This window comes from Sciurus carolinensis, chromosome X (genome assembly GCF_902686445.1).
Source record: "Sciurus carolinensis chromosome X, mSciCar1.2, whole genome shotgun sequence".
Lineage (NCBI taxonomy): Eukaryota > Metazoa > Chordata > Mammalia > Rodentia > Sciuridae > Sciurus > Sciurus carolinensis.
The window spans coordinates 129,898,680-129,918,959 of NC_062232.1; the positions used below are offsets into that span (position 1 = coordinate 129,898,680).

A 20,280-nucleotide genomic window follows, 5' to 3' on the forward strand; every position below is an offset into this window, starting at 1 on the left:
GCCTTGGCGGGAAAACAAGGGCAACTGCTCTAGCCTGCCGGGTTGTCCCTCGTCTCTGTGGTGGGGGGCGGGGCCGGCGTGCAGTGAGAACGGGGTGGAGCACCCCGCGCCCGACTCCGCCTCTCGCCCCTCCTCCGCCTCCTCTCCTTCCCCCGGCTCGCCCCTGGGGAGGGCTGCTGGATGGGTGGGGATTCTGGGCCGGTGGCGGAGTCACTGTCGCTTCAGCCAGACTGCGAAGCGGACGGACTCACCCGGTGCCCCGGAAAGGGGCGCCACCAGGGGAGGAGGAGGAGGGGAAGAGACACCCTCCCTGCCTGAGCCCTCTCGAGGCTCTCATCTCAGGGGCTAGGGGATTGACAGGAGAGGGAAGCCAAGTTCCTCCACCTGGGCTGCCTGAGGAGGCCGCGACCCTGGAGGGCCCTGAGCCCACCCACATCAGGGGCCCTAGGACCAACCCGAGGGCCTAAAGCGACAGTCTTAGGGACCACTGCAAGGTTTCCAGTTGCCTAGACAACGAGCCCGGGGTCAGAGCAACAGCCCTTCCAGCACCTGCCTCAGGCACCAGTCCCAGCCCTGAGCGTGCCTGCCAGTCCAGGTGACATGCCGGTGCTCTCCACCCCACGGCCCTCACGGGTGACCACGCTGAAGCGCACAGCTGTGGTCCTGGCTCTCACTGCCTACGGAGTCCACAAAATCTACCCTCTCGTGCGCCAGTGTCTGGCTTCGACAAGGGGCCCTCAGGTGCCGGCTGGAGACCCCACGCAGGAGGCCCTGGGGGCCACAGCGGCCAAGGCTGGCATGAACCGGGTATTCCTGCAGCGGCTCCTGGTGCTCCTGCGGCTGCTGTTCCCTCGGGTCCTGTGCCGGGAGACGGCGCTGCTGGCACTGCACTCTGCTGCCCTGGTGAGCCGGACTTTCCTGTCAGTGTATGTGGCCCGCCTGGACGGCCGGCTGGCCCGCTGCATCGTGCGCAAGGACCCACGAGCCTTCAGCTGGCAGCTGCTGCAGTGGCTGCTCATCGCCCTGCCTGCCACCTTCATCAACAGTGCCATCCGCTACCTGGAGGGCCAGCTGGCCCTGTCTTTCCGCAGCCGTCTGGTGGCCCATGCCTACAGCCTCTACTTCTCCCAGCAGACCTACTACCGAGTGAGCAACATGGACGGGCGGCTGCGCAACCCTGACCAGTCCCTGACAGAGGATGTGGTGGCCTTCGCTGCCTCTGTGGCCCACCTCTATTCTAACCTGACCAAGCCACTCCTGGACGTGGCTGTGACCTCCTACACGCTGCTTCGCGCTGCCCGCTCGCGTGGAGCTGGCACTGCCTGGCCCTCGGCTATTGCTGGCCTCGTGGTGTTCCTCACAGCCAACGTGCTGCGTGCCTTCTCGCCCAAGTTTGGAGAGTTGGTGGCAGAGGAGGCTCGGCGGAAGGGGGAGCTGCGCTACATGCATTCTCGCGTAGTGGCCAACTCCGAAGAAATCGCCTTCTATGGGGGCCACGAGGTGGGGCAGTTTGGGGCACTGGGCTTGTAATAGAGCATGCAGCTGGGAGGCCCAGGGCAGGCAGCTGCAGATGGTGGGGCAGATGCTGGAGGTGCGGTGGGCCGTGGAAAGGGGCCTGGGGACGGGCCAGGCCTTGGGTGGCCACGGTCTTAGGTACAGAAATGGAGAAGCAGGACAGCAGAAATGGAGAGCAGGCCTGCACCGGCTGCCTGTGCAGCTCTAGCCCACTTCTGCTTCTTTGCTTGGCCTCCTCCGTGAGCTGGCCCTGGACTTGGAGCTGGGGATCCTAGCGGTTTGAGATGCTTGCATTCTGGCTCACCCCACTGCTGCAGCCAGCCAGGAGGAGACTCCTGCCATCTGGGAGCAGGGACAGTAGGACGCAGCCTGCTGCCCAGCCTCTCTCTGGGTCCTTTGAAGGCTGGCGTCCGCCAGAGCTGGCCGGCATTATGGGCATGACTCAGCCCAAGCCGAGGTTAATGAGCAGCGCCCAGCTCAGCGGCCACTGGCGGCGGCGGCACTCAGGGTCAAGGCCATGGGTCTGCCCGGTTACAGACCAGCTTAGCCTCCTCCCTGCGGCCCCGAGCCAGGGATGCCTGGCCCCAGCTGCCACCGCAGCAGGACACACTTCCTGCCCACCCGGCAGTGGCCCTGCCCCCAGCGTGGCCGCCCTTCCGCCTAGGCCCCAGGCACAGGGCTCTCTGGTGGGCCTGGGCTGCCCGGCAGGCACTGGGAAAGGTTACTCCAGGCCAGTGCCTCCTTTATCATGGCAGCCACTCCCCTTCCTCGTGCCTGGGGTTGCAGCTGCCTCAGGTCCTGTTCTCTGCAACTCCAGTTTCGGTTCCTGAGGGCCTTGGGGGGAGGGGCGCGGTGACATCCGACTCCTAAAGGTCCGTATGTGCTCCCTAGGTCAGGCGGCCTTTTGCCCCTGGACCCTATCTCATTGGTTGCACATCAAGTAGAGAAGCAGGATTGCGCCTGGTTTTTAAAAAGGGCTTGTCCCTAAACTGCAGAGAGAGATGTCCCAGGTGGGACCAGGTTTCAGATTAGGAGAAAGGTGCCTGGCCTTCCACAGTAACCCCTCTCCTGCTCCCCTCTTCTCCTGCATGCCAGGCTGCAGGGCCTTGGCAGGCAGCCGTGGCCTTGGGTGAGGTGCTTGGCACATCACCTGCAGCTACATCGTCAGCCTTGGCTGGCACTCCTGCCAGCTCCCAGCACGAGCCTGGATCATCGGGTGCTCAGAGGAGACACAGTCACTTCAGGAACAGGAAATTGGGCCTGAGAAAAGCTGAGCTCTGGGAGCAGCCTCAGGTGCTAGAGGTAGAAGAGAGCATTGGTTCTTTGAAGAACTTCCTCTGGCCCTGGCTTCAGGAAGTAGTTCATTTGCCCTGTGTGCATTCTTGGCCAGTCCGATAGGCATCAGCTGGAAAACTGTGTGAGGTGACAGGCCCCCACAGGTGGGTCGATGGCCCTTGCTGTGCAGGCATGTGGCCCACTCCAATCCCACTGGCTGATGTCCCATGGACAAGGACCTGGGTTCAGATCAACAGGTTAGGGCAGAAGTGACTGACTGACTGGGAAAGGTTACTCTAGGCAGATAAACAGCAGAGTATTCTCTTTTTACTAGGGTTTCACTGAGGCTGCTTATTTAAACGCACACACAGGCACACATGTGCACACAACTTCTTGCTTGAAAACAAAGTAAACCTTTCTTAATAAGTCAAAGCATCATTTATAAGAATCTGGTTCTCCCAACAGCCCTGCCAGTGTGCTCCACATTCTTGCACTGCTTGCTCCCTCCAGGCAGCATGAGGTTGGGCAGGGCACTTTGTCTCTCTGGGCCTCAGTGTCCTACAGTGGGCACAAGAATACACATGCTCTGATATGGGTGTAAATCAAATGGAGAGATGCAAAAGCACTTGGCAAACAGTGCCAGCTTGGGCAGCTCTCATCAATCGGGCATGGTAGACAGGGCCAAGGCATGTGTACCTGGACCAAGCTAGGAAATCCAGGCCCCAGTGGCCATCTTGCCAGGAGCACTTTTCAGCATCTCTGGCCTCCCGTACCTGTCTGACTGCTGCTGCCACCCAGTTCCCTGAAGAGGCACCTGCCCTGTCCTGACCTAGCAGAGGGTAGTGACCAATGTACAAGGGCCTACCCACTTCTGAGGGAGGGAGAACCAGGCTGGAATGCAGGCTGTTGGGGAATATACCATCCTGTTTTGGTGGGAAAAAGCAATGCAAGTTTCTCATGGAGAGGAACCCTGGCAAAGTAGCAGGAGGTTGGGCCTAAGTACACAGAGACTGTTGACCAAGTTTTTCAAAGCCAAGAACACTACCTTTTGCTCTCCTGTACTGCTCTTTGCTTAGTTTAGTGTAGAAAAATTAGAGCGAGCCAGGCACGGTGCTGCACACCTGTAATTCCAATGACTCTGGAGGCTGAGGCAGGAGGATTGCAAAGTTGCAAACCAACCTCAGCAACTTAGGGAAACCCTGTTTCTAAATAAAGTATCAAAAAGGGGTGGGGATGTGGCTCAGTGATTAAGTGCTCCTGAGTTCAATCCCCTGGCACAAAAAGAGAAAGAAAACAGAACTGATGATGCAGGGGCAGTGCTGAGGGAGACCAGAGCCCCTCATGCAGAGGCCACCCAGGCTACAGAGAGGGGAGTGGTAAGTGTCCCAGCTAGATAGATAGTAGGAAGCAGGGACAGGTGCCACACTGACTTCAGGCAGTCCCTTACCGTCAGCACTACCCGCATTTGGGACCTTGCCCACCCCAATTGTAACCCCCAGCTCTTAGCCCAGTCATGGCCATTGAATGGTGAAGTATCTGTGAGCAGCACTTGGAGATTCTCACCATCACCCCCACAGGAGTTGCCACAGGGCCTCTTGGTGTCTGTCCTGGCAGGTGGAGCTGGCACAGCTGCAGCACTCCTACCAGAACCTGGCCTCGCAGATCAACCTCATCCTTTTGGAACGTCTGTGGTACGTCATGCTGGAGCAATTCCTCATGAAGTATGTGTGGAGTGCCTCGGGCCTGCTCATGGTGGCTGTCCCCATTATCACTGCAACCGGTTATTCAGAGTCAGGTGAGAGCCAGGGATCTGGGAAAATGGCGTCAGGTCCCTGTTTTCTCCTGTAGTGCTGGGTGCTGGGTTTGCAAGGGCCCAGTGCTTAACCGGCCACCTGCCCCTTTGACTGAGGATGTTGAGGCCCTGCTGGCATCATGAGATTGCCAGAGGTCAAGCTCTCCTCATAGCTCCGTGTTACCACCCAACTGAGCCTGGGACCACAACTCAGGAGTACTGCATGCCTCTTCACCATGCGTGTGCAGTTTTGCCCACCTGTCCCTTGTCCTCAGCCCAACTTTAACTTGGAAGTGGGAGGATTTGGGGAGTACCTTGGGTGAGCCCCTTCATGACCGCAGCCTTGTTTTCCCCACCTCTAAAGCAGTTCTTGCAGGTTTCAGAGGGTAGAGATCTCACCCTGAGGCCTTTTGGGGGAACAGTGAGCCTGTTCTTTGACTTTAGTGATGATCAGGTTGTCTTTGTTCCCACTTTGTTCCTCTGCTGGTTTACAGCTCATTTGTTTTCTTTTCAGCCTTTCAGCCGTTACCCTTGAGAAGTTTTAATGCATTCTTAAAAAGTCTCAGGTTAATCAATAGCTCCTCTCCTCCCCCGGTCCTTAGAGCAGAGGACCTTGGAGAACCTATCCCCCTCACAGCCCAGCATGAAGTTTGGTTTCACGTGGTTTTTGTTCTTAGCTATGCTTCAGCTGGTGGTTGTATGTATAGACTCACCTGCTTGTGTACTGATTTCTCTGCTTGGCATTCAGTTCTTAGGCCTCAGTCTGCCCCTCCATGTTCCATTTCCTTCTTCCAGGTAGACATTTTGAAAAAGTTCTCTCAGGAAGGGTTTCATCCTGAGACAGTCTCAATTATTTTGTGGTCTGAAAACATCTTTATTTCACCCTTTTCCTGCACTAAGTTTAGGTTGGGTACAGAAATCTAGGTGGACAGTTCATTTCTCTCAGCCTTTTGACAGTGTCCCATTGTTGACTCACTTTCATTACTGCTGAAAAAAATCTATGAACAGTTTAATTGTTAGTAACCTGCATTTTCTTTCTGGATGCCTTTATAATTTTCTCTTTCTCTGTAGCATTCTGCAGTTGTGCTATGATGTGTTTAGGTGTAGGTTTCTTTTTCTCCTACTGGAGGCTTGTGCATCCTTCAAATATTCAGGGTTTTCAGTCTTTTTTTCTGCTCACTAATGCTCCAGCTCACCAGTTTTCAGTCACATCTAATTTGAATTTTTTTTTACTTCTCACTGACTATTTCTGTAAGTTCTATTTGATTCTACTTCAAATAGAAGTTTGAAAATAGAAATTTTCAGATAGAAATTTCAAACTGTTTTTGTATGTTATTTGCTCCTCTTTTTGTCTGCTCCTTTTATGCTGCATACCATATTAGTCATGCCGATTTCACAGTATCTCTCCAAAGACTTGGTGATCTGAAGCTCTTGGGGGTCTAATCTACCATCACCTTCCCTGCTGGTTCTTACTCCTGGTGGATCATTCCCTTGTGGGAATAGTTGTGATGTCCATGGAGGGTGTAATTCCTGCATGCATCTCTTCTTTTCTTTTGCGCACGCACTCCAGGGGTGATTAACCAGTTGTAGGTCATGTTCATGTTAAGCTCTCAGCTTGGGCAGGAAGAGGGAGGTTCCAAGGCTTGGAGGCAATATTCATTTGAAGCCCAGACATATAATTACCAATTCTTAGAGGAGACCTTTTGCTCAGTGCACCTAGAGTCCAGGCGAGGTCAATGAAACTTTCTGCCTTCTCTGCATCTTCAAGCACAGTTCTGCTTTAAAAGGTGTTCTAGTTTAGCTGGTTTGGTAAGAGGGTTTTCAGTTATACATATGTGTATCTAAGCCTGACTTGTTTTAGAAACCAAAGTCTCTGATTTTTTCCCTCTTTGTGTTTCCACTTTGGGGTTTCCATACCTTCAGCTCTCTGTGTCCCTCTCTGGGTGACACTACCCCCCACCCCTGACAGAGGAGAAATCTAATTCCAGAGGGTCTATACAAAGGACCCAGCCAGTATACCTGGCCCTAAGCACGTGGAACCAGCCATGAGGAAACCAACTAGGTTTGTAGCAGATTCAAAGAAGGGTGAGCTACTGCCAGGCATGGTGGCACACATCTATAATTAACAGCAGCTCAGGACGTTGAGGGAGGAGGATGGAAAATTCAAGGACATCGTCAGCAATTTGGGAAGACCCTGTCTCAAAATAAAAAGAACTGTGGATGTACTCAGTGGTAAATCACCCCTGGGATCAACCCTCAGTACCAAAAAATAAATAAATAAATAAAAGTAAGCTCCTGTCCCTGCTACCTGGCCTCATAGCTAGTAACCTTTGGAAAACATGCAAAGAAAGTTCCCATCCTTGCTGGCCCCACTTCTGTCTTAGTGGCCTCCTTGTTATTTTCCTAAATATCAAGCATTTGTGGACCTCAGGGCCTTTGCCCCTGCTGTGTGCCCTGCCAGGAATGTTCTTTCCTCAGCTGCCCCTGAGGCTTTGTCCCTTTGTCTGTCAGAGCTTTGCTCCCAGGCACCAGCTAAGCAGGCCTGCCTTGACCACCATACCTTCATCTTCCCCTCCCCCTCTCCCAAGCTCTGAACATCCTGCATGTGTCACTTCTTTGTGGAATTCATCCCTTTCTCCCCACCTTCCACTGAGAGCTGGATAAGGGCTGAGAGTTTTCTGTTTTGTCCCTAGTACCTGGAGGCAAGTGAGGGTTCCAGGAGCTTCAAGGAGAGCCAGTGGGAGGAGACAGGCACTTAACCACTGGGGAAGATTTAGATAAACTTATGTGAGGAGCCTGGAGGCCCTAGGAAAGGAGCAGAGCCTGCCACTCACTCCAGCCCAAGGCCTGACCTGCTCTGCTGCAGCCAGGCCTTTAACTTCCTGAGGCGCTAAAGGGGACTGCAGGGACAGTGAGTTCTGGCTCCAGGAAGTTATCAGACTTGTGGACCCCTTCCCTTTGTCCACTCTCTGTCAGGACATCAAGGAGGAGGACTTGTATCCCCACTGTCTTCAAGGGCACCATGGGAAGAAAGACCCAGGGCCTTAGATTTGGAGAACTAATGTTCACCCCTACACCCTGCTCATGCACCTGGTTTCCTGGGCCAGGCACCAGCAGGCAATTGAGGCACTCTATCCATCTATCCTTTCCTCTCTCTAACTTGCACTGTCCCTTTTCCCCGTCCCCATCCTGCTCCTGGCACTGATCCCTGAGGCTCCCACTTCAGGATCACATATACCCCTGGGTAGTGTTCTTTCCCAGTCCAGCCCCAGGGATCCTGGCCCCTGGAACCTCTCAGATGGTTGCTTGCTACTCACTCCCCTGCACCCCTCAGGGGATCCTCAGAGTTGGCCTCCTCCTTAATCCTCACTGCCATCTCCAGATTCCTCGTATAACAACCCTGCTCCTCTGGGGACTCCCAAGGTCAAGGATGGTCGAAGGGCATGACAGTGGGATCTAGACTGTCACTGAAAAGCAGGTTCAGACTGGAGCAGCTCTTAGGATCAAACAAGATGGCCATTGCCACAGAGGTCAGAGATCATGGCTTAGAGGGCCATGAGGGAAAATGGGTCCCAGGGCGGTCAGAAGTAAGATATTCATGTTTCAAAGACAACTCTGGGTATTGGATGAGGAAATCCAGGGGCTCATGTGGTGCAGGACAGAGGGGCTGGGATAGTCCAGGTAAGAGGAGCTGGTTTTGCAAGAAACAAAGCCATGTGCCTGTAACTCACTTTCTTAATCAATGTTATTGAAATGTGATTCACAGACCATGTAATTCAGCCTTTTTTGTTTGTTTTGGTACTGGAGAATGAACCCAGGGGTGTTCTACCACTGAGCTAATCCTCAGCCCTTCTTATTTGTTGTTTTGAGACAGGGTCTCACTAAGTTGCCTGGGTGGCCTCCAACTTGTGATCCTTTTGCCTTCCTCTCCTGTATATCTGGGATTACAGGCATGCACCATTGTACTGGGACCAGTTCAGCCTTTAAAAATGGACATTTCTGTGACTTTTTTAAATATATCCACAGAGTGGGGCTGGGGTTGTGGCCCAGTGGTAGAGCACTTGCCTAGCATATGTGAGGCACTGGGTTCAATTCTCAGCACTGCATATAAATAAATGAAAGAAATTTGAAAAGGTCTATCAACATCTAAAAAATATATATTTAAAAAATATGTATATCCACAGAGTTGTGTAACCATCACCACTATCTAAGTCCAGAATATTTTTACACCCTAAAAAGAAATTACAGACCTGTTATCAGTCAGTCCCCAATCCTCCCTTGCCCAGTCCTTGGCACCCACCAATCTACGTTCAATCTATGGATTTGCTTGTTCTGGACATTTCATAGGAATGGAATCATATGATATGTGACCTTTTGTGACCGGCTTCCTTCACTGAGCATAATTGTTCAAGGTTCATCTATGTGATGAGATGAATCAGTACATCATTCTTTTTTATACAAATAATATTCCATTGTATTTTTTGTCTCTCTTCTTTGCAGTACTGGGGATTGAACCCAGGAGCATTCTACTGCTAAGCTACATCCCAGTCCTTTTTAAATTTTATTTTATTTTGAAACAGTGTCTCACTAAATTGCTGAGGCTGGCATGCATGAGATACTGGGTTCGATCCTCAACAACACATACAAAACTAAATAAAGGTGTTATAAACTTTAAAAAAAACAAACGTCTTCTTCCCATGTGTATGTTGTCTTCTTTCTTGCTTGCTTCTTTCTTTTCTTTCTTTCTCTGTCTTTCTTTCTCTTTCTCTCTCTTTCTCTCTTTCTTTCTTTCTCTCTTTTTATGTGGTTCACAAATGTTTTCTCCCAGTGGGTATGTTGTCTTCTTTCTTTTTTTCCTGGTGATGCTGAGGATTGAACCCAGGGTGCTCTACCACTGAGCTGCATCCCCAGTCCTTTTTTTGGTGGCGGTGGGGACCAGGTACTGAACCCAGGGGCACTTAACCACTAAACCACATCCCCAGCCCTTTTTTATTTTGTTTTATTTGAGACAGGGTCTCACTAAGTCCTTAGGGTCTCACTAAGTTGTTGAGGTTGCTCTCAAACTTGCAATCCTCTTGCCTCAGCTTCCTGAGTCACTGGGATTACAGGCATTCACCACCATTCTGGCCCTTTTCACTTTCTTGATGATGTTCTTTGGTGCCCAGAAGTGTTTAATTTTGATGCCGTTCAACTGATCTATTTTTCTTTAGTTACTTGTGCTTTTGATGTCATAGTTAAGGAACAGTTACCACATCCAAAGTCATGAAGTTTTACCTTTATTTTCTACTGATTTTATACACTTAGCTCTTATACATCAACCTCTGATCCCCTTGGAGTTAGTTTTGGTATTTGGTATGAGGCAGGGATCAGACTTGTGTGTGTGTGTGTGTGTGTATCCAGCTCTCTTTCCCCTGTTGGCTCATTTTGACTTTCCAATGTCTCCCCTCCTCCACCCGCTCCACTGGGTGGGCAGACTCAGAGGACATGAAAAAGGCAGCCCTGGAGAAGGAGGAGCTGGTGAGTGAGCGCACAGAAGCCTTCACCATTGCCCGCAACCTCCTCACAGCTGCTGCAGATGCCACTGAGCGGATCATGTCGTCCTACAAGGAGGTAACCACAATACAGCCCCCACCCCTGACTGCTCCCCTGCTAGCAGCTGGCCAGGTCTAAGTCCATGCTGCCCTCCTTACAGGTGACAGAGCTGGCTGGCTACACAGCACGGGTTCATGAGATGTTCCAGGTATTTGAAGATGTTCAGCACTGTCGATTCAAAAGGCCCGGGGAGACAGAGGACACTCAGGCAGGGTCTGGGGCCATGGTACGGTCTGGTGTTCGTGTGGAAGGGCCCTTGAAGATCCAAGGTATGGTGATTGCCCCTGTGCAGAGCACCTCCTCTCATCCCTGCCTTGTTCCCTGCTGCCTGGGCTTCATTCCCATCCTGACCCTCAGGGACCATCCCATCTAACCAGGAGGGAGCGCTTCCTAGCAGGGTCATTGAAGATTTCTGCCGGGTTTAACGGGATCCCTGGGGAGGGCTTCCCCAGGAGAGGTACTGGTTCAGCAACCTGCCATCTTGGAGTTGTTGCTGCCAGCCAAACTGCTGATGCACCCTTCTGAGGACTCTGGATGAATTATCAGTTAAGAAAGTGGGGGCAGGGGGTGTAGCCAGGCATGGTGGCACATGCCTATAATTCAGGTACTCAGGAGACTGAGGCAAGGGAGGATTGCAAGTTCCAGGCCAGTCTTAGCAACTCAGAGAGACCCTATCTCAAAATAAGAATACTGAAGGACTAGGGCTGTGAGTAGTGGTAGGGCACCCCTGAATTCAGTCTCCAATATCAAAGAGAGAGAGAAGAAGGAGAAGGAGGAGGAGGAGGAGGAGAGAAGGGAAGAAGAAAAGAAAAGGAATAAAAAGGACAGGCAGTCCTTGAGTGAAGGCAGGCAGTCCTTGAGCGTAGGTGATCATGCGCCCATGCGGGGCAGCCGGAGAAAACTTGAGGCAGTGTGCGAGCATGGAGCAAGAGCTCAACCAGCTGCCAGATAAAATAACACAACAGGAAGAGGGGCCTGGACACAGGAGTTGCCTTTGACAGGGTGCTGGGAGGGTAGAGCCACAGAGCAGGAGTAGAGACTTCATGCCTCAGGTTCCAGAGGACCTCAGGGTGGCAGCTCACGAACAGTACTAGACAATGGGAAAGGAGGGTCTACTTGTCAAAAGGCCTGACTGTTTTCCCAAGGGACCTGGGAGCCGTGCTGATTGGGAATCCACTGGCTTGCTGCTGGGGGAACAAGGGAGGGCAGCAGGGGGCACACAGAACCCACCAAAGCTCTTCCGCCTCTCCTCCCTCCTCGCACTCTCTCTGCAGGCCAGGTAGTAGACGTGGAACAGGGGATTATCTGCGAGAACATCCCGATCATCACGCCCACAGGAGAGGTGGTAGTGGCCAGCCTCAACATCAGGGTAGGTCAGTGGGCTGGGGATGTGATAGAGCACTTGCCTGGCTTCTGTGAAGCCCTGGGTTCTATCCCCAGCACAAACAGATAAATAAAAATCACAGGTCGAGCAGGGAAAGCATGTCTGATGAGGAAGTGCTTACCAGGCAGGCTGAGCTGAGAGGACCAGGATGCACAGCTTAGGTGCCTGGCCATCTGCATCTGCAAGTCTGAGCCCTTGGCTTCTCATCTGACTGCACTGGCAGTAGCCATTGTCCCCAGATATACTTGGCAGATGGGCCAAGGTCGAGATGAGAGACCAATGTGTCTCTGACTGAGTTCTGAGGCAATTGAGTCAGAGCTGATAAAAGAGACTAAGGATCACCAAGATTGGCCAAGAGTTACACAAGTGTTTCTGGTCTGATTGTTGCCAGCTTCCCACCATCCTGAAAGAGCCAAGACTTGGGGGCTCTCATTCCACTCCAGCTGTGGGGGAGGAGATTGTTGTTCTCCCCACCTGGGCTCCTCTGCTCTCCACCTGGGTTCCTGCCCCATCTGCTTTGAGAAGCCCCCTGTGCAGAGTCTACATGGTGGGCACAGAGCTATTGACTGGGGAGTGCTCCCAGGCCCTGGAGAGGTTGTGGAATGGAATTACTGATAGCTGAAACATCCACTGATCACCTTTGTACTCAGTCAGGGGTTTGGATAGGGGCAGGGAGCAATGGAGTAAGGGGAAGACTGAGCAGGGAGACAGGGAGGAAGTAAGAGGGATTAATTCCTTTCTTCGTTCATTTAACAAATGTTCCCTGAACTTTGGGCTGGGTACTAGAAACCAGTGATAAATCAAGAGGCCCCTGCCCTCAAAGTCATCACTCTGGAGGACATTGCAATGTTACAAAGGACCCCAGTTAGACAGCCATCCAGGGTATAACAGGGGCTGCAAAAATAATGGTCATCATCCCCAGGGGTGAATGGAGGTCCAGGAGTCACAGGCAGGAGGATGGGAAGGCATGACTGGGACAAAGGACCAAGGGAGGAGGGGCCAGGGCCTGCCATGATCCTGCAGGGAAGGGTAAGAGGAGGGGCCAGGGCCTGGGCCTGGAGGGGAGGAAGATGGGGGAAGGGCCCTGAGAGCCAGCTGGTGGCAGGACACATGTCACTACCCCAAGCAGCACAACACAGTGATGGGATCTACATTGCCCTAGTATTGGTCACTGTACGGGCTGGGTACCAGCTAGTGGCTGGCGGATCAAGATGAGTGATTTCCAGGCTGGCCTGGAGGAAGCCCAAGGATGTAAAGACCCTGAGGCCTTGGTGAGCAGGGACACAGCTGGTTAGAGAGCAAGGCCAGGTGAGAAGGTACAGGAGGAGTGAAAGAGCAGGGGTGGAGTCCTGAGTGAGCCTGTAGCCCTCTTGCCCTCTAGAGTTGATAGTCACATGATGGTGTGAATGTCCTGGGGCTGTCCTACAGAGTACCACAGACTGGGTGGCTTTAACACCAGAAGTGGACTCTTTCCAGTTCTGGAGGCCAGATGTGTAGACCAAGGTGCTGGCAGGATGGGTTCCTCCTGGGGGCTGTGAGGGAGAATCTGGCGCAGGCCCCTCCCAGCTTCTGGTTTGCTGGCAATCCTGAGCGTTCCTTTGCTTCCTTCTGCTGCACCCGCCCCCCGAACCCGTCTTCACAGGGCATCCTCCCTCCACATGTGTCTGTGTGCAAATCTCCCCTTCTGATAAGGACACCAGCCATGTCGGATTAGGGACCGCTCCAGTAGGACTGCCTATTAACCAATTACATCTGCAAAAACCCAATCTCCAAATAAGGTCACGCTTGGAGGTAGTGGGGGTGAGGATTCCGACACATGAATTCGGGGGAAACAGTTCAGCCCGCTGCACTGCCCAAAGTAAACCAAATGCCAGGACCTTGAATCTCCCCAGGAGTGCTGGTCATGGTGGTATTATCTGTAGCTTTCACAGATAAGGAAACAGACACTGAAAGAAGGAAGAGACAAAGTATGATTGTGCTGGTGGTGGCCAGGGAATCTCCACTCCAGGGTGCCTACCTCTGCACCCCAGGCTCTCTCCAACACTTGCCAGCATAGGTGCTCACTGGGAATCTGGCAGGCTAGGACCGAGCCTGGCTGCACTCTGAGCCCTGCTTCCTGTGTACCACATTTCCCTAAGTCCAGCCCAGATAGCACAGTAAGCTAACCAGGAACCTGGAGGACCTGAGGTCCATGATGCCAAGCCCATGGGGCCACAAAGGCATCTTTGTGCCCCCCTGGCACCTGTGGAGGTGAAGAGGACTATGGGACAGAGAGATGGGCAATGGAGATTTGGACCGTAAGTCTAGAATTGTAAGGAAAGTGCGTTGCACTGGGCAACTCCTAAAAGGAACTGGGGCTCTTGACCCTGTGCTTGGATTCCCAGTGAAGTGGGATTGAGGGTAACATTGACTATCATGCAACACACCCTTCCTCTTGTGCTGGCCCATGCTCTCTGGGCATGCTGGGACCTTAGGGGACAGGACCAGGTCTTGTCTGTTTCCCTGCATGCTGGGCCAGGTGTTCGTTTAGGGTTCTGGATGCTGGACTCCATCCCTCTGGTAAAATCCCTTACCAAAATATTAAGAATGGCCTGTCTGCCAGCCTGGAACAGAGGGAGCCTTTTGAGGCTGGGAAGGAAGCCCAGGGTGTGGCAAAGGAGGCCCATCCGTAGGTGCCACAGTCTGCTGCCTCTCTGCCTCTGCAGGTAGAAGAAGGTATGCACCTGCTCATCACAGGCCCCAATGGCTGTGGCAAGAGCTCTCTGTTCCGGATCTTGGGTGGGCTCTGGCCCACGTATGGTGGTGTACTCTATAAGCCCCCACCCCAGCGTATGTTCTACATCCCGCAAAGGTAAGGAGGCCAGCTGCAGGAGGAGCCTCCCTGGCAGGCAGCTGGAGGCGGAACTCTGTCCCCAGATGTCTCTCCCCCACCTCTTCCCACCTGTGCACTCGGAGGCTTCTAACGGAGGCCCAGGTTTGAAATGGTAGAATGTGCCCCGTAGGAGAGGACTCAAGATATTGCCCCAGAGCTGGCCAAGGGCTCTGAGTCTGTGCCCTCCTTTCCACCCCAACCACTCTGTCCATTTAAGATATGGGTGGGAGGGCTGGCACATGGGTACCCATGAATGTTGAGGGGTGCACACACACTGTGTGCATGCACATGTTATATACGTGTGGTATACACATGAACGTGGGTAGGTGTGTGGGCACGGTGTACATCTACCACCTGGAAGTCTCCATGATCATCCAGGGCCACCCCAGAACCCACTCAGGCACATGCTGCCCTCAGTGGACACTTGGCTCTCCCACAGGCCCTACATGTCCGTGGGCTCCTTGCGTGACCAGGTGATCTACCCAGACTCAGTGGAGGACATGCGGAGGAAGGGCTGTTCTGAGCAGCAGCTGGAAGCCATCCTGGACATCGTGCACCTCCACCATATCCTGCAGCGGGAAGGAGGTAGGGGCGGGGCTGCTGCCCAGCTTATCATCAGCTCAGGGAGCAGTCAATTGCCCTTTGTCCCAAGACCCTGAGGGGCACCCTGCTACCGCCCCCACCCCTGGCCTTGTCCCCCAGCCCAGGGGGATGAGGATTATCTCGGCAACCAAGAGTCCAAAGTGCTTGCTGTGAGCCCCACCTACCTGGGAGGACAGGCAGTAAACGGGTAGCCCCAACAGGACTTTACTTTCACCAAGGCACTCACCTCTTCAGGAACCTAGGACACCCTTTCTCAGAGAAGAGGGGCCCGAGCCAAGAACTGTGGAACACAGAGAAGTCACCCCACCTGGGAACCAAGGGACAGCAGGGCAGAGTACAGCATGGGCTCAGTGGCAGGAAGGTGCTGGCTCACAGTAGGGCCTTCTGGACCGTGGGAGCCTGGACTCACCCTGAGAGGGATCAAAAGCCCTTAGAAGGGTGTAGGTAGGGAAAGTGGTGGCTTAGTTTTGCATTTCAACAAAATGGCCCTCTTCCAGGCAATGAGCAAGTGTCTTGGCCAGGCTGTGTGCAGAGGCTGGGAATGTGGGTGGGGAGAGCAGAGGGGACTCTTGGAAGAGCCCTCAAGAGGGAGGAACAGCTGGCAAGAGGTGGTGTTTCAGAGAAGAGAAACCTTGTGGAGGGACAGTGCTTGTCTGCAATGTCCATTGTGCCCAGCTGCAGGCACAGAATGGAGGCCATGGCAGAGTTTCTTGGTGAAATCTAAGACTCAAGGTTCCACTTCCTGCCTCCCCCACTTAGATACAAGATGCCCTTGCTCAAAGACCTCACTTCTCTGACTCTGTACCTGCAGCATTAAATGCAATATCTCCTGTGGGGGCCACTGGTGCATTTTCAGAAAATGGCGGCGGGTATGGGGATTCAGGAAGATTTCCCCCAGGTGTCATCACCTGTCCATGCAGAAAAGGGGGCCAGGAGATGAGGTCCCTGCAGCTCTGCTCACTTCAGAGCTTCATCCCCATCTTTCCCATGGCCTGGCCTCACCTCTTTTGTTCCTGCCACCCTCAACCTAGAAGGCTATCCCTTCTACCTTCCCTCTGTGGTGTCCCTGAAGGCCTAGGACCTGTGGCCAACCATTGCAACCTACTAGGATGGCGTTCAGCTGTAACAGAACTATGCTGCCCCACAGTGGCTCAAGGGTTTAGCCTGCTGTGCTCAGTCCCAAGAAGCACAGGCCACAGTTGAGCGGGTGGCTCCGCTCTGTGCGGGCTCCAGGAATCCAGGCTATTCTATCATGTGTGGCCTCCATTCCCAGTCATTTCATGATCCAAGACAGCTGGGGTAGCCATCATATACCTGTCCCCTGCTGTGGGATGAAGGAAGTAAGGGGGAAGAGACTTGTCTTCTTTCTTTCAAAGAAGGTTCCATAAGCTTGTCACATGCAAGTTCATCTCATTTGCCAGAATTGAATCACATGGTGACACACCTCACCACAGGGCAAGCTAAAAGGTATTGAAAGTAGAATCTTTTTTGGAGGGTGGGTAAGAGGGATTGAACTCAGGGGCACTTGGTCACTGAGTCACATCCCCAGCCCTATTTTGTATTTTATTTAGATACAAGGTCTCACTGAGTTGCTTAGTGCCTCGCCGTTGCTAAGGCTGGCCTTGAACTTGTGATCCTCCTGCCTCAGCCTCCTGAGCCCTTGGGATTACAGGTGTGCACCAGCACGCCCATCAGAAAGTAGAATCTTGATGTCTTGATTCTGAGCTGCCACATGCACTGGCAAAACTTCAGTCCTGTGGGAGGCACAATGGATGATAGGAGAGGAGGCACCCCTTCTGCACAACTGTCCTGACAAATCTCCCTACTCACCTGCTGCTCAGACAGCCTGGAAGCCCCGTCGAGGCACTGGTACCACACCATGTTATGTAGCCCAGTCCTTCCAGCAAGGCCCTCTGTCCAGGGGAGACCACTCTGGCCATCCCTGGGGCTCTCTGCCATAGCCATCTGCTGCCCACTGAAGGAGGTGTTGGAGCTCTTCATTGGCCTCAACAACAGAAATGCATCTTCTCCCAGTTCTGGAGGCTGGTCGTCCAAGTTCAAGGAGTGGGCAGGGCTGGTTCCTTCTGAGGCAGTGAGGAAAGGATCTGCTCCAGGGCTCTCTTCTTGGCTTGTGGAGGCCATCTTCTCCAGGGCTTTTCACAGTCTTCCACTTCTGCTTGTCTGTGTCCAAACTTCCCCTTTTTATAAAGACACCAGTCCTATTGGATTAGGAGCACCCTAATGGTCTTGTCTTAAATAATGATACCTGCAATAACCCTATTTCCAAATAAGGTTGCATTCTGAGGGGTGGGAGTTAAGACTCTAATATGCCTTTTAAAAAAATTTTTTTGAAGGCGAAGGGTTTTTTTATTAATTTATTTATATGTGGCACTGAGAATCGAACCCAGTACCTCATACATGAGAGGCAAGCACTCTACCACTGGTCCCAGCCCCCACCCTCTAATATGCCTTTTTTGGGAGGAAGCAATTCTGGTTCCAACTCTGGGTTATTAAAGTGTCACAGACAGACAAGGACATAGCAGAAGTAGGCAACTGGACAGGCTCCTTCGGGGGTCAAATGTGGCCTGTCTTTCCATCACCCTTGTTACCCTAGCTCCCCCTGCATAAGCCCCAGCACCCCTGCCCCTCACACACATACACACTGGGCCCTGTTGAATTGAGCAGAGCTCCTTACTCTCTGGCCAGGTTGGGAGGCCATATGTGACTGGAAAGATGTCCTGTCGGGGGGCGAGAAGCAGAGAATCGGCATGGCCCGCATGTTCTACCACAGGTAAGCCTCCGGTGGCTTTCCTGGGCATCCAGGGTGGTCTAAGTCAGCAACAGAGACAAATTGGTGCTCCCTAGGGCCCCCCTCAGGATGAAGGCACCTTCCAGAAGGAGCCTTGATTCTACTCTGAGCATGGCAGGGTGGGGCTTGAGCTGGTCAGGGGGTTGGCAGTGGAGGGTCACCATCTCTCTCCCTTGACCATCCTCCCCCAAGGCCCAAGTATGCCCTCTTGGATGAGTGCACCAGTGCTGTAAGCATAGATGTGGAAGGCAAGATCTTCCAGGCGGCCAAGGACGCCGGCATCGCGCTGCTGTCCATTACCCACCGGCCCTCCCTATGGTAGGTGCCTCTCTGAGGTTCACTCTTGGAGGAGCGGGGTGGGACTGCCACCCAAGATGGGGAGGGCAACTAGCAGCAAACATTGCTGTCCCTCTCCTGGCCAGGAAGTACCACACGCATTTGCTGCAGTTTGATGGGGAGGGGGGCTGGAAGTTTGAGAAGCTGGACTCAGCTGCACGCCTGAGCCTGACGGAAGAGAAACAGCGGCTGGAGCAGCAGCTGGCTGGCATTCCCAAGATGCAACGACGCCTCCAGGAGCTCCGCCAAATCCTGGGAGAGGCCATGGCCCCAGAGCAGCCCCCGGCAGCCAGCCTCCCAGGCCCTGGTGTCCCCACTTGACCAGGATCGAGTCCCTTGACCCCCACTCCCCAGGCTCTCAGATCACATGAAGGAAACTGCAGCTCCCACCCTGTCCTCACAGTCCCTGCATGCCTTTCCCTCTCCCTGGCCACCTTGTCATGGATCTGCCCTTCATAGAAGACCCGAGGTACACTGTACCTCTTCCCCATGCTGCCACCCTCAGGCAAGTAGGAATGGAGGGTGCACCCTGCTTCCAGCCCCCACCTTGCCCATCACCCTGGGGGCTGCTCCACAATAACTGCCCTGTTCAGGGCAGCGAGTCCTTTACTTTTCTCTGGGGAAGGGGCGTGGGGCTTGTGAGCCCCCAGTCCTGACCCCACACCTGTGTATGGTTGAGCCATACGTAGGAAGCAATCAGGGACCCCTCAGGTCCCTGCTTACTGCCACCAGCCAGAGACTGGCAAACCTGGCGATTGTGGGTCACCTCCCTCCTGAAACTCAAGTCCTTGTTATTACCTCTCCAGTCCCTTGCAGACCCCACGTTCCATCCTTCTATTGCCACCTTCCCGGGTAGCCAACCAAGGCCCCTGTCCAGGAAGCATCTTTCCTGCCATCAAAGCAACCAGATGGGGCTCAGGGTCAGCCAGCCCCATGTTACATCGTCTCTCCCCGCTGGCAGTCACAGAGAGCCCTGGGGAGAAAGAATGGAACAGCATTCCTCCCAGCCATGAAAAGAATGTAGCCTGGCCGGTTCACTCCCTTGCTTTCTCTCCTTCTGCAGCCTAATTTATTGGATTCCCTGTTTGTAGCCGTCTAAATTGCCAATGTGAGCGCCCTGCCACCAGGGGAGGTGGTCAGGCCTGGACCCTCTATGCTACCCAGCCTCTGAGGCCACAGGCCTGGCTCCCACAGGTGCCAAGCCTGGCCCCCCCCCCACCAGCCTATACTGCCAGCCGCCACTGGGGGGCGTGCTCTGCCTGCCAGGCGGGAGTAAGGGCACAGTGTTCCCCACTCAGTGCCAAAGAGGGGTCACAGGGGGCGCTGTCTCTGCCAAGCCAGCCCTCGCCAAGAGAGACCCCATCGCCGCTGTGTGCCTTTCCTGGGCCCTCAGCCCACGGGCAGGGGCGCCTCCCCTCAGTCCCCTCAGTAAAAACATCTTACAGAAAATGCACTCCTGCCTCCCTGCCTGTGTCCTGTTGCTGGGGGCGGGGCAAGAGGTTGGGTGGGACAGTTTGGGAAAGGAGTGGGCTTAGTTCCCCAAGCCCCTCTGGGAGAAATCACCTCAGCCACCACCCCTATCCTGCACAAAGAATTTTCTCTGACTGACTCTCGAAATGGAAATGTTTTTCCGTTACAGTCACATGGTGTTGGGTCAGGGGGACTGATAATGACATTTCACAAAAATATTGACTGAGCCAAAGCAGGACTCAACCTGGTGATGGAGAGAGGAGACCACCCCTAATCACTGCAGGAGGAGCTGTCAAGAGGAATGCTGTGGAAGGCCAGCAAGCTGCCAAGAAGCTGGAGGACCGACCCTGGCAGCAGGGAAGGCTGAGTCACAAGGCAGGGCTGCTGCGTTTCTAAACCTTCTAGGAAGAGGGAACCCCTCTCGTGCAAAGGTCCAGCCTTGGCGAATTGGAGCAAAGTATAGGGTATGATGGCCAGTGGGGGAAAGGAGGAGTTGACTGTTAGACCTTCCTAAGGAGCCTGCACTTAGCCTAGAGGCAGCAAGAGGCCACCAAAGAGTTCTCTGCAAGGTACAAATGGCACTGGGGGTCAGCCTACAGCAGGCCATGGGACCTCACGTGGAGGGTCACTGG

General features: G+C 53.6%; 1 protein-coding gene across 1 annotated transcript; it reads left to right on the plus strand.

Moving 5' to 3' along the window:
• Positions 1 to 173: 173 nt before the first annotated feature.
• Abcd1 (ATP binding cassette subfamily D member 1) lies at positions 174 to 19,648 on the plus strand. The gene is made up of 10 exons (XM_047535534.1): positions 174 to 1,500; positions 4,405 to 4,585; positions 10,056 to 10,192; positions 10,275 to 10,443; positions 11,449 to 11,543; positions 14,264 to 14,409; positions 14,870 to 15,015; positions 17,740 to 17,824; positions 18,035 to 18,160; positions 18,265 to 19,648. Exons 1-10 carry the CDS (start codon positions 601 to 603, stop codon positions 18,497 to 18,499), a joined length of 2,220 nt encoding a protein of 739 aa, XP_047391490.1. The 5' UTR covers positions 174 to 600; the 3' UTR covers positions 18,500 to 19,648.
• The last annotated feature ends 632 nt before the right edge of the window (positions 19,649 to 20,280 follow it).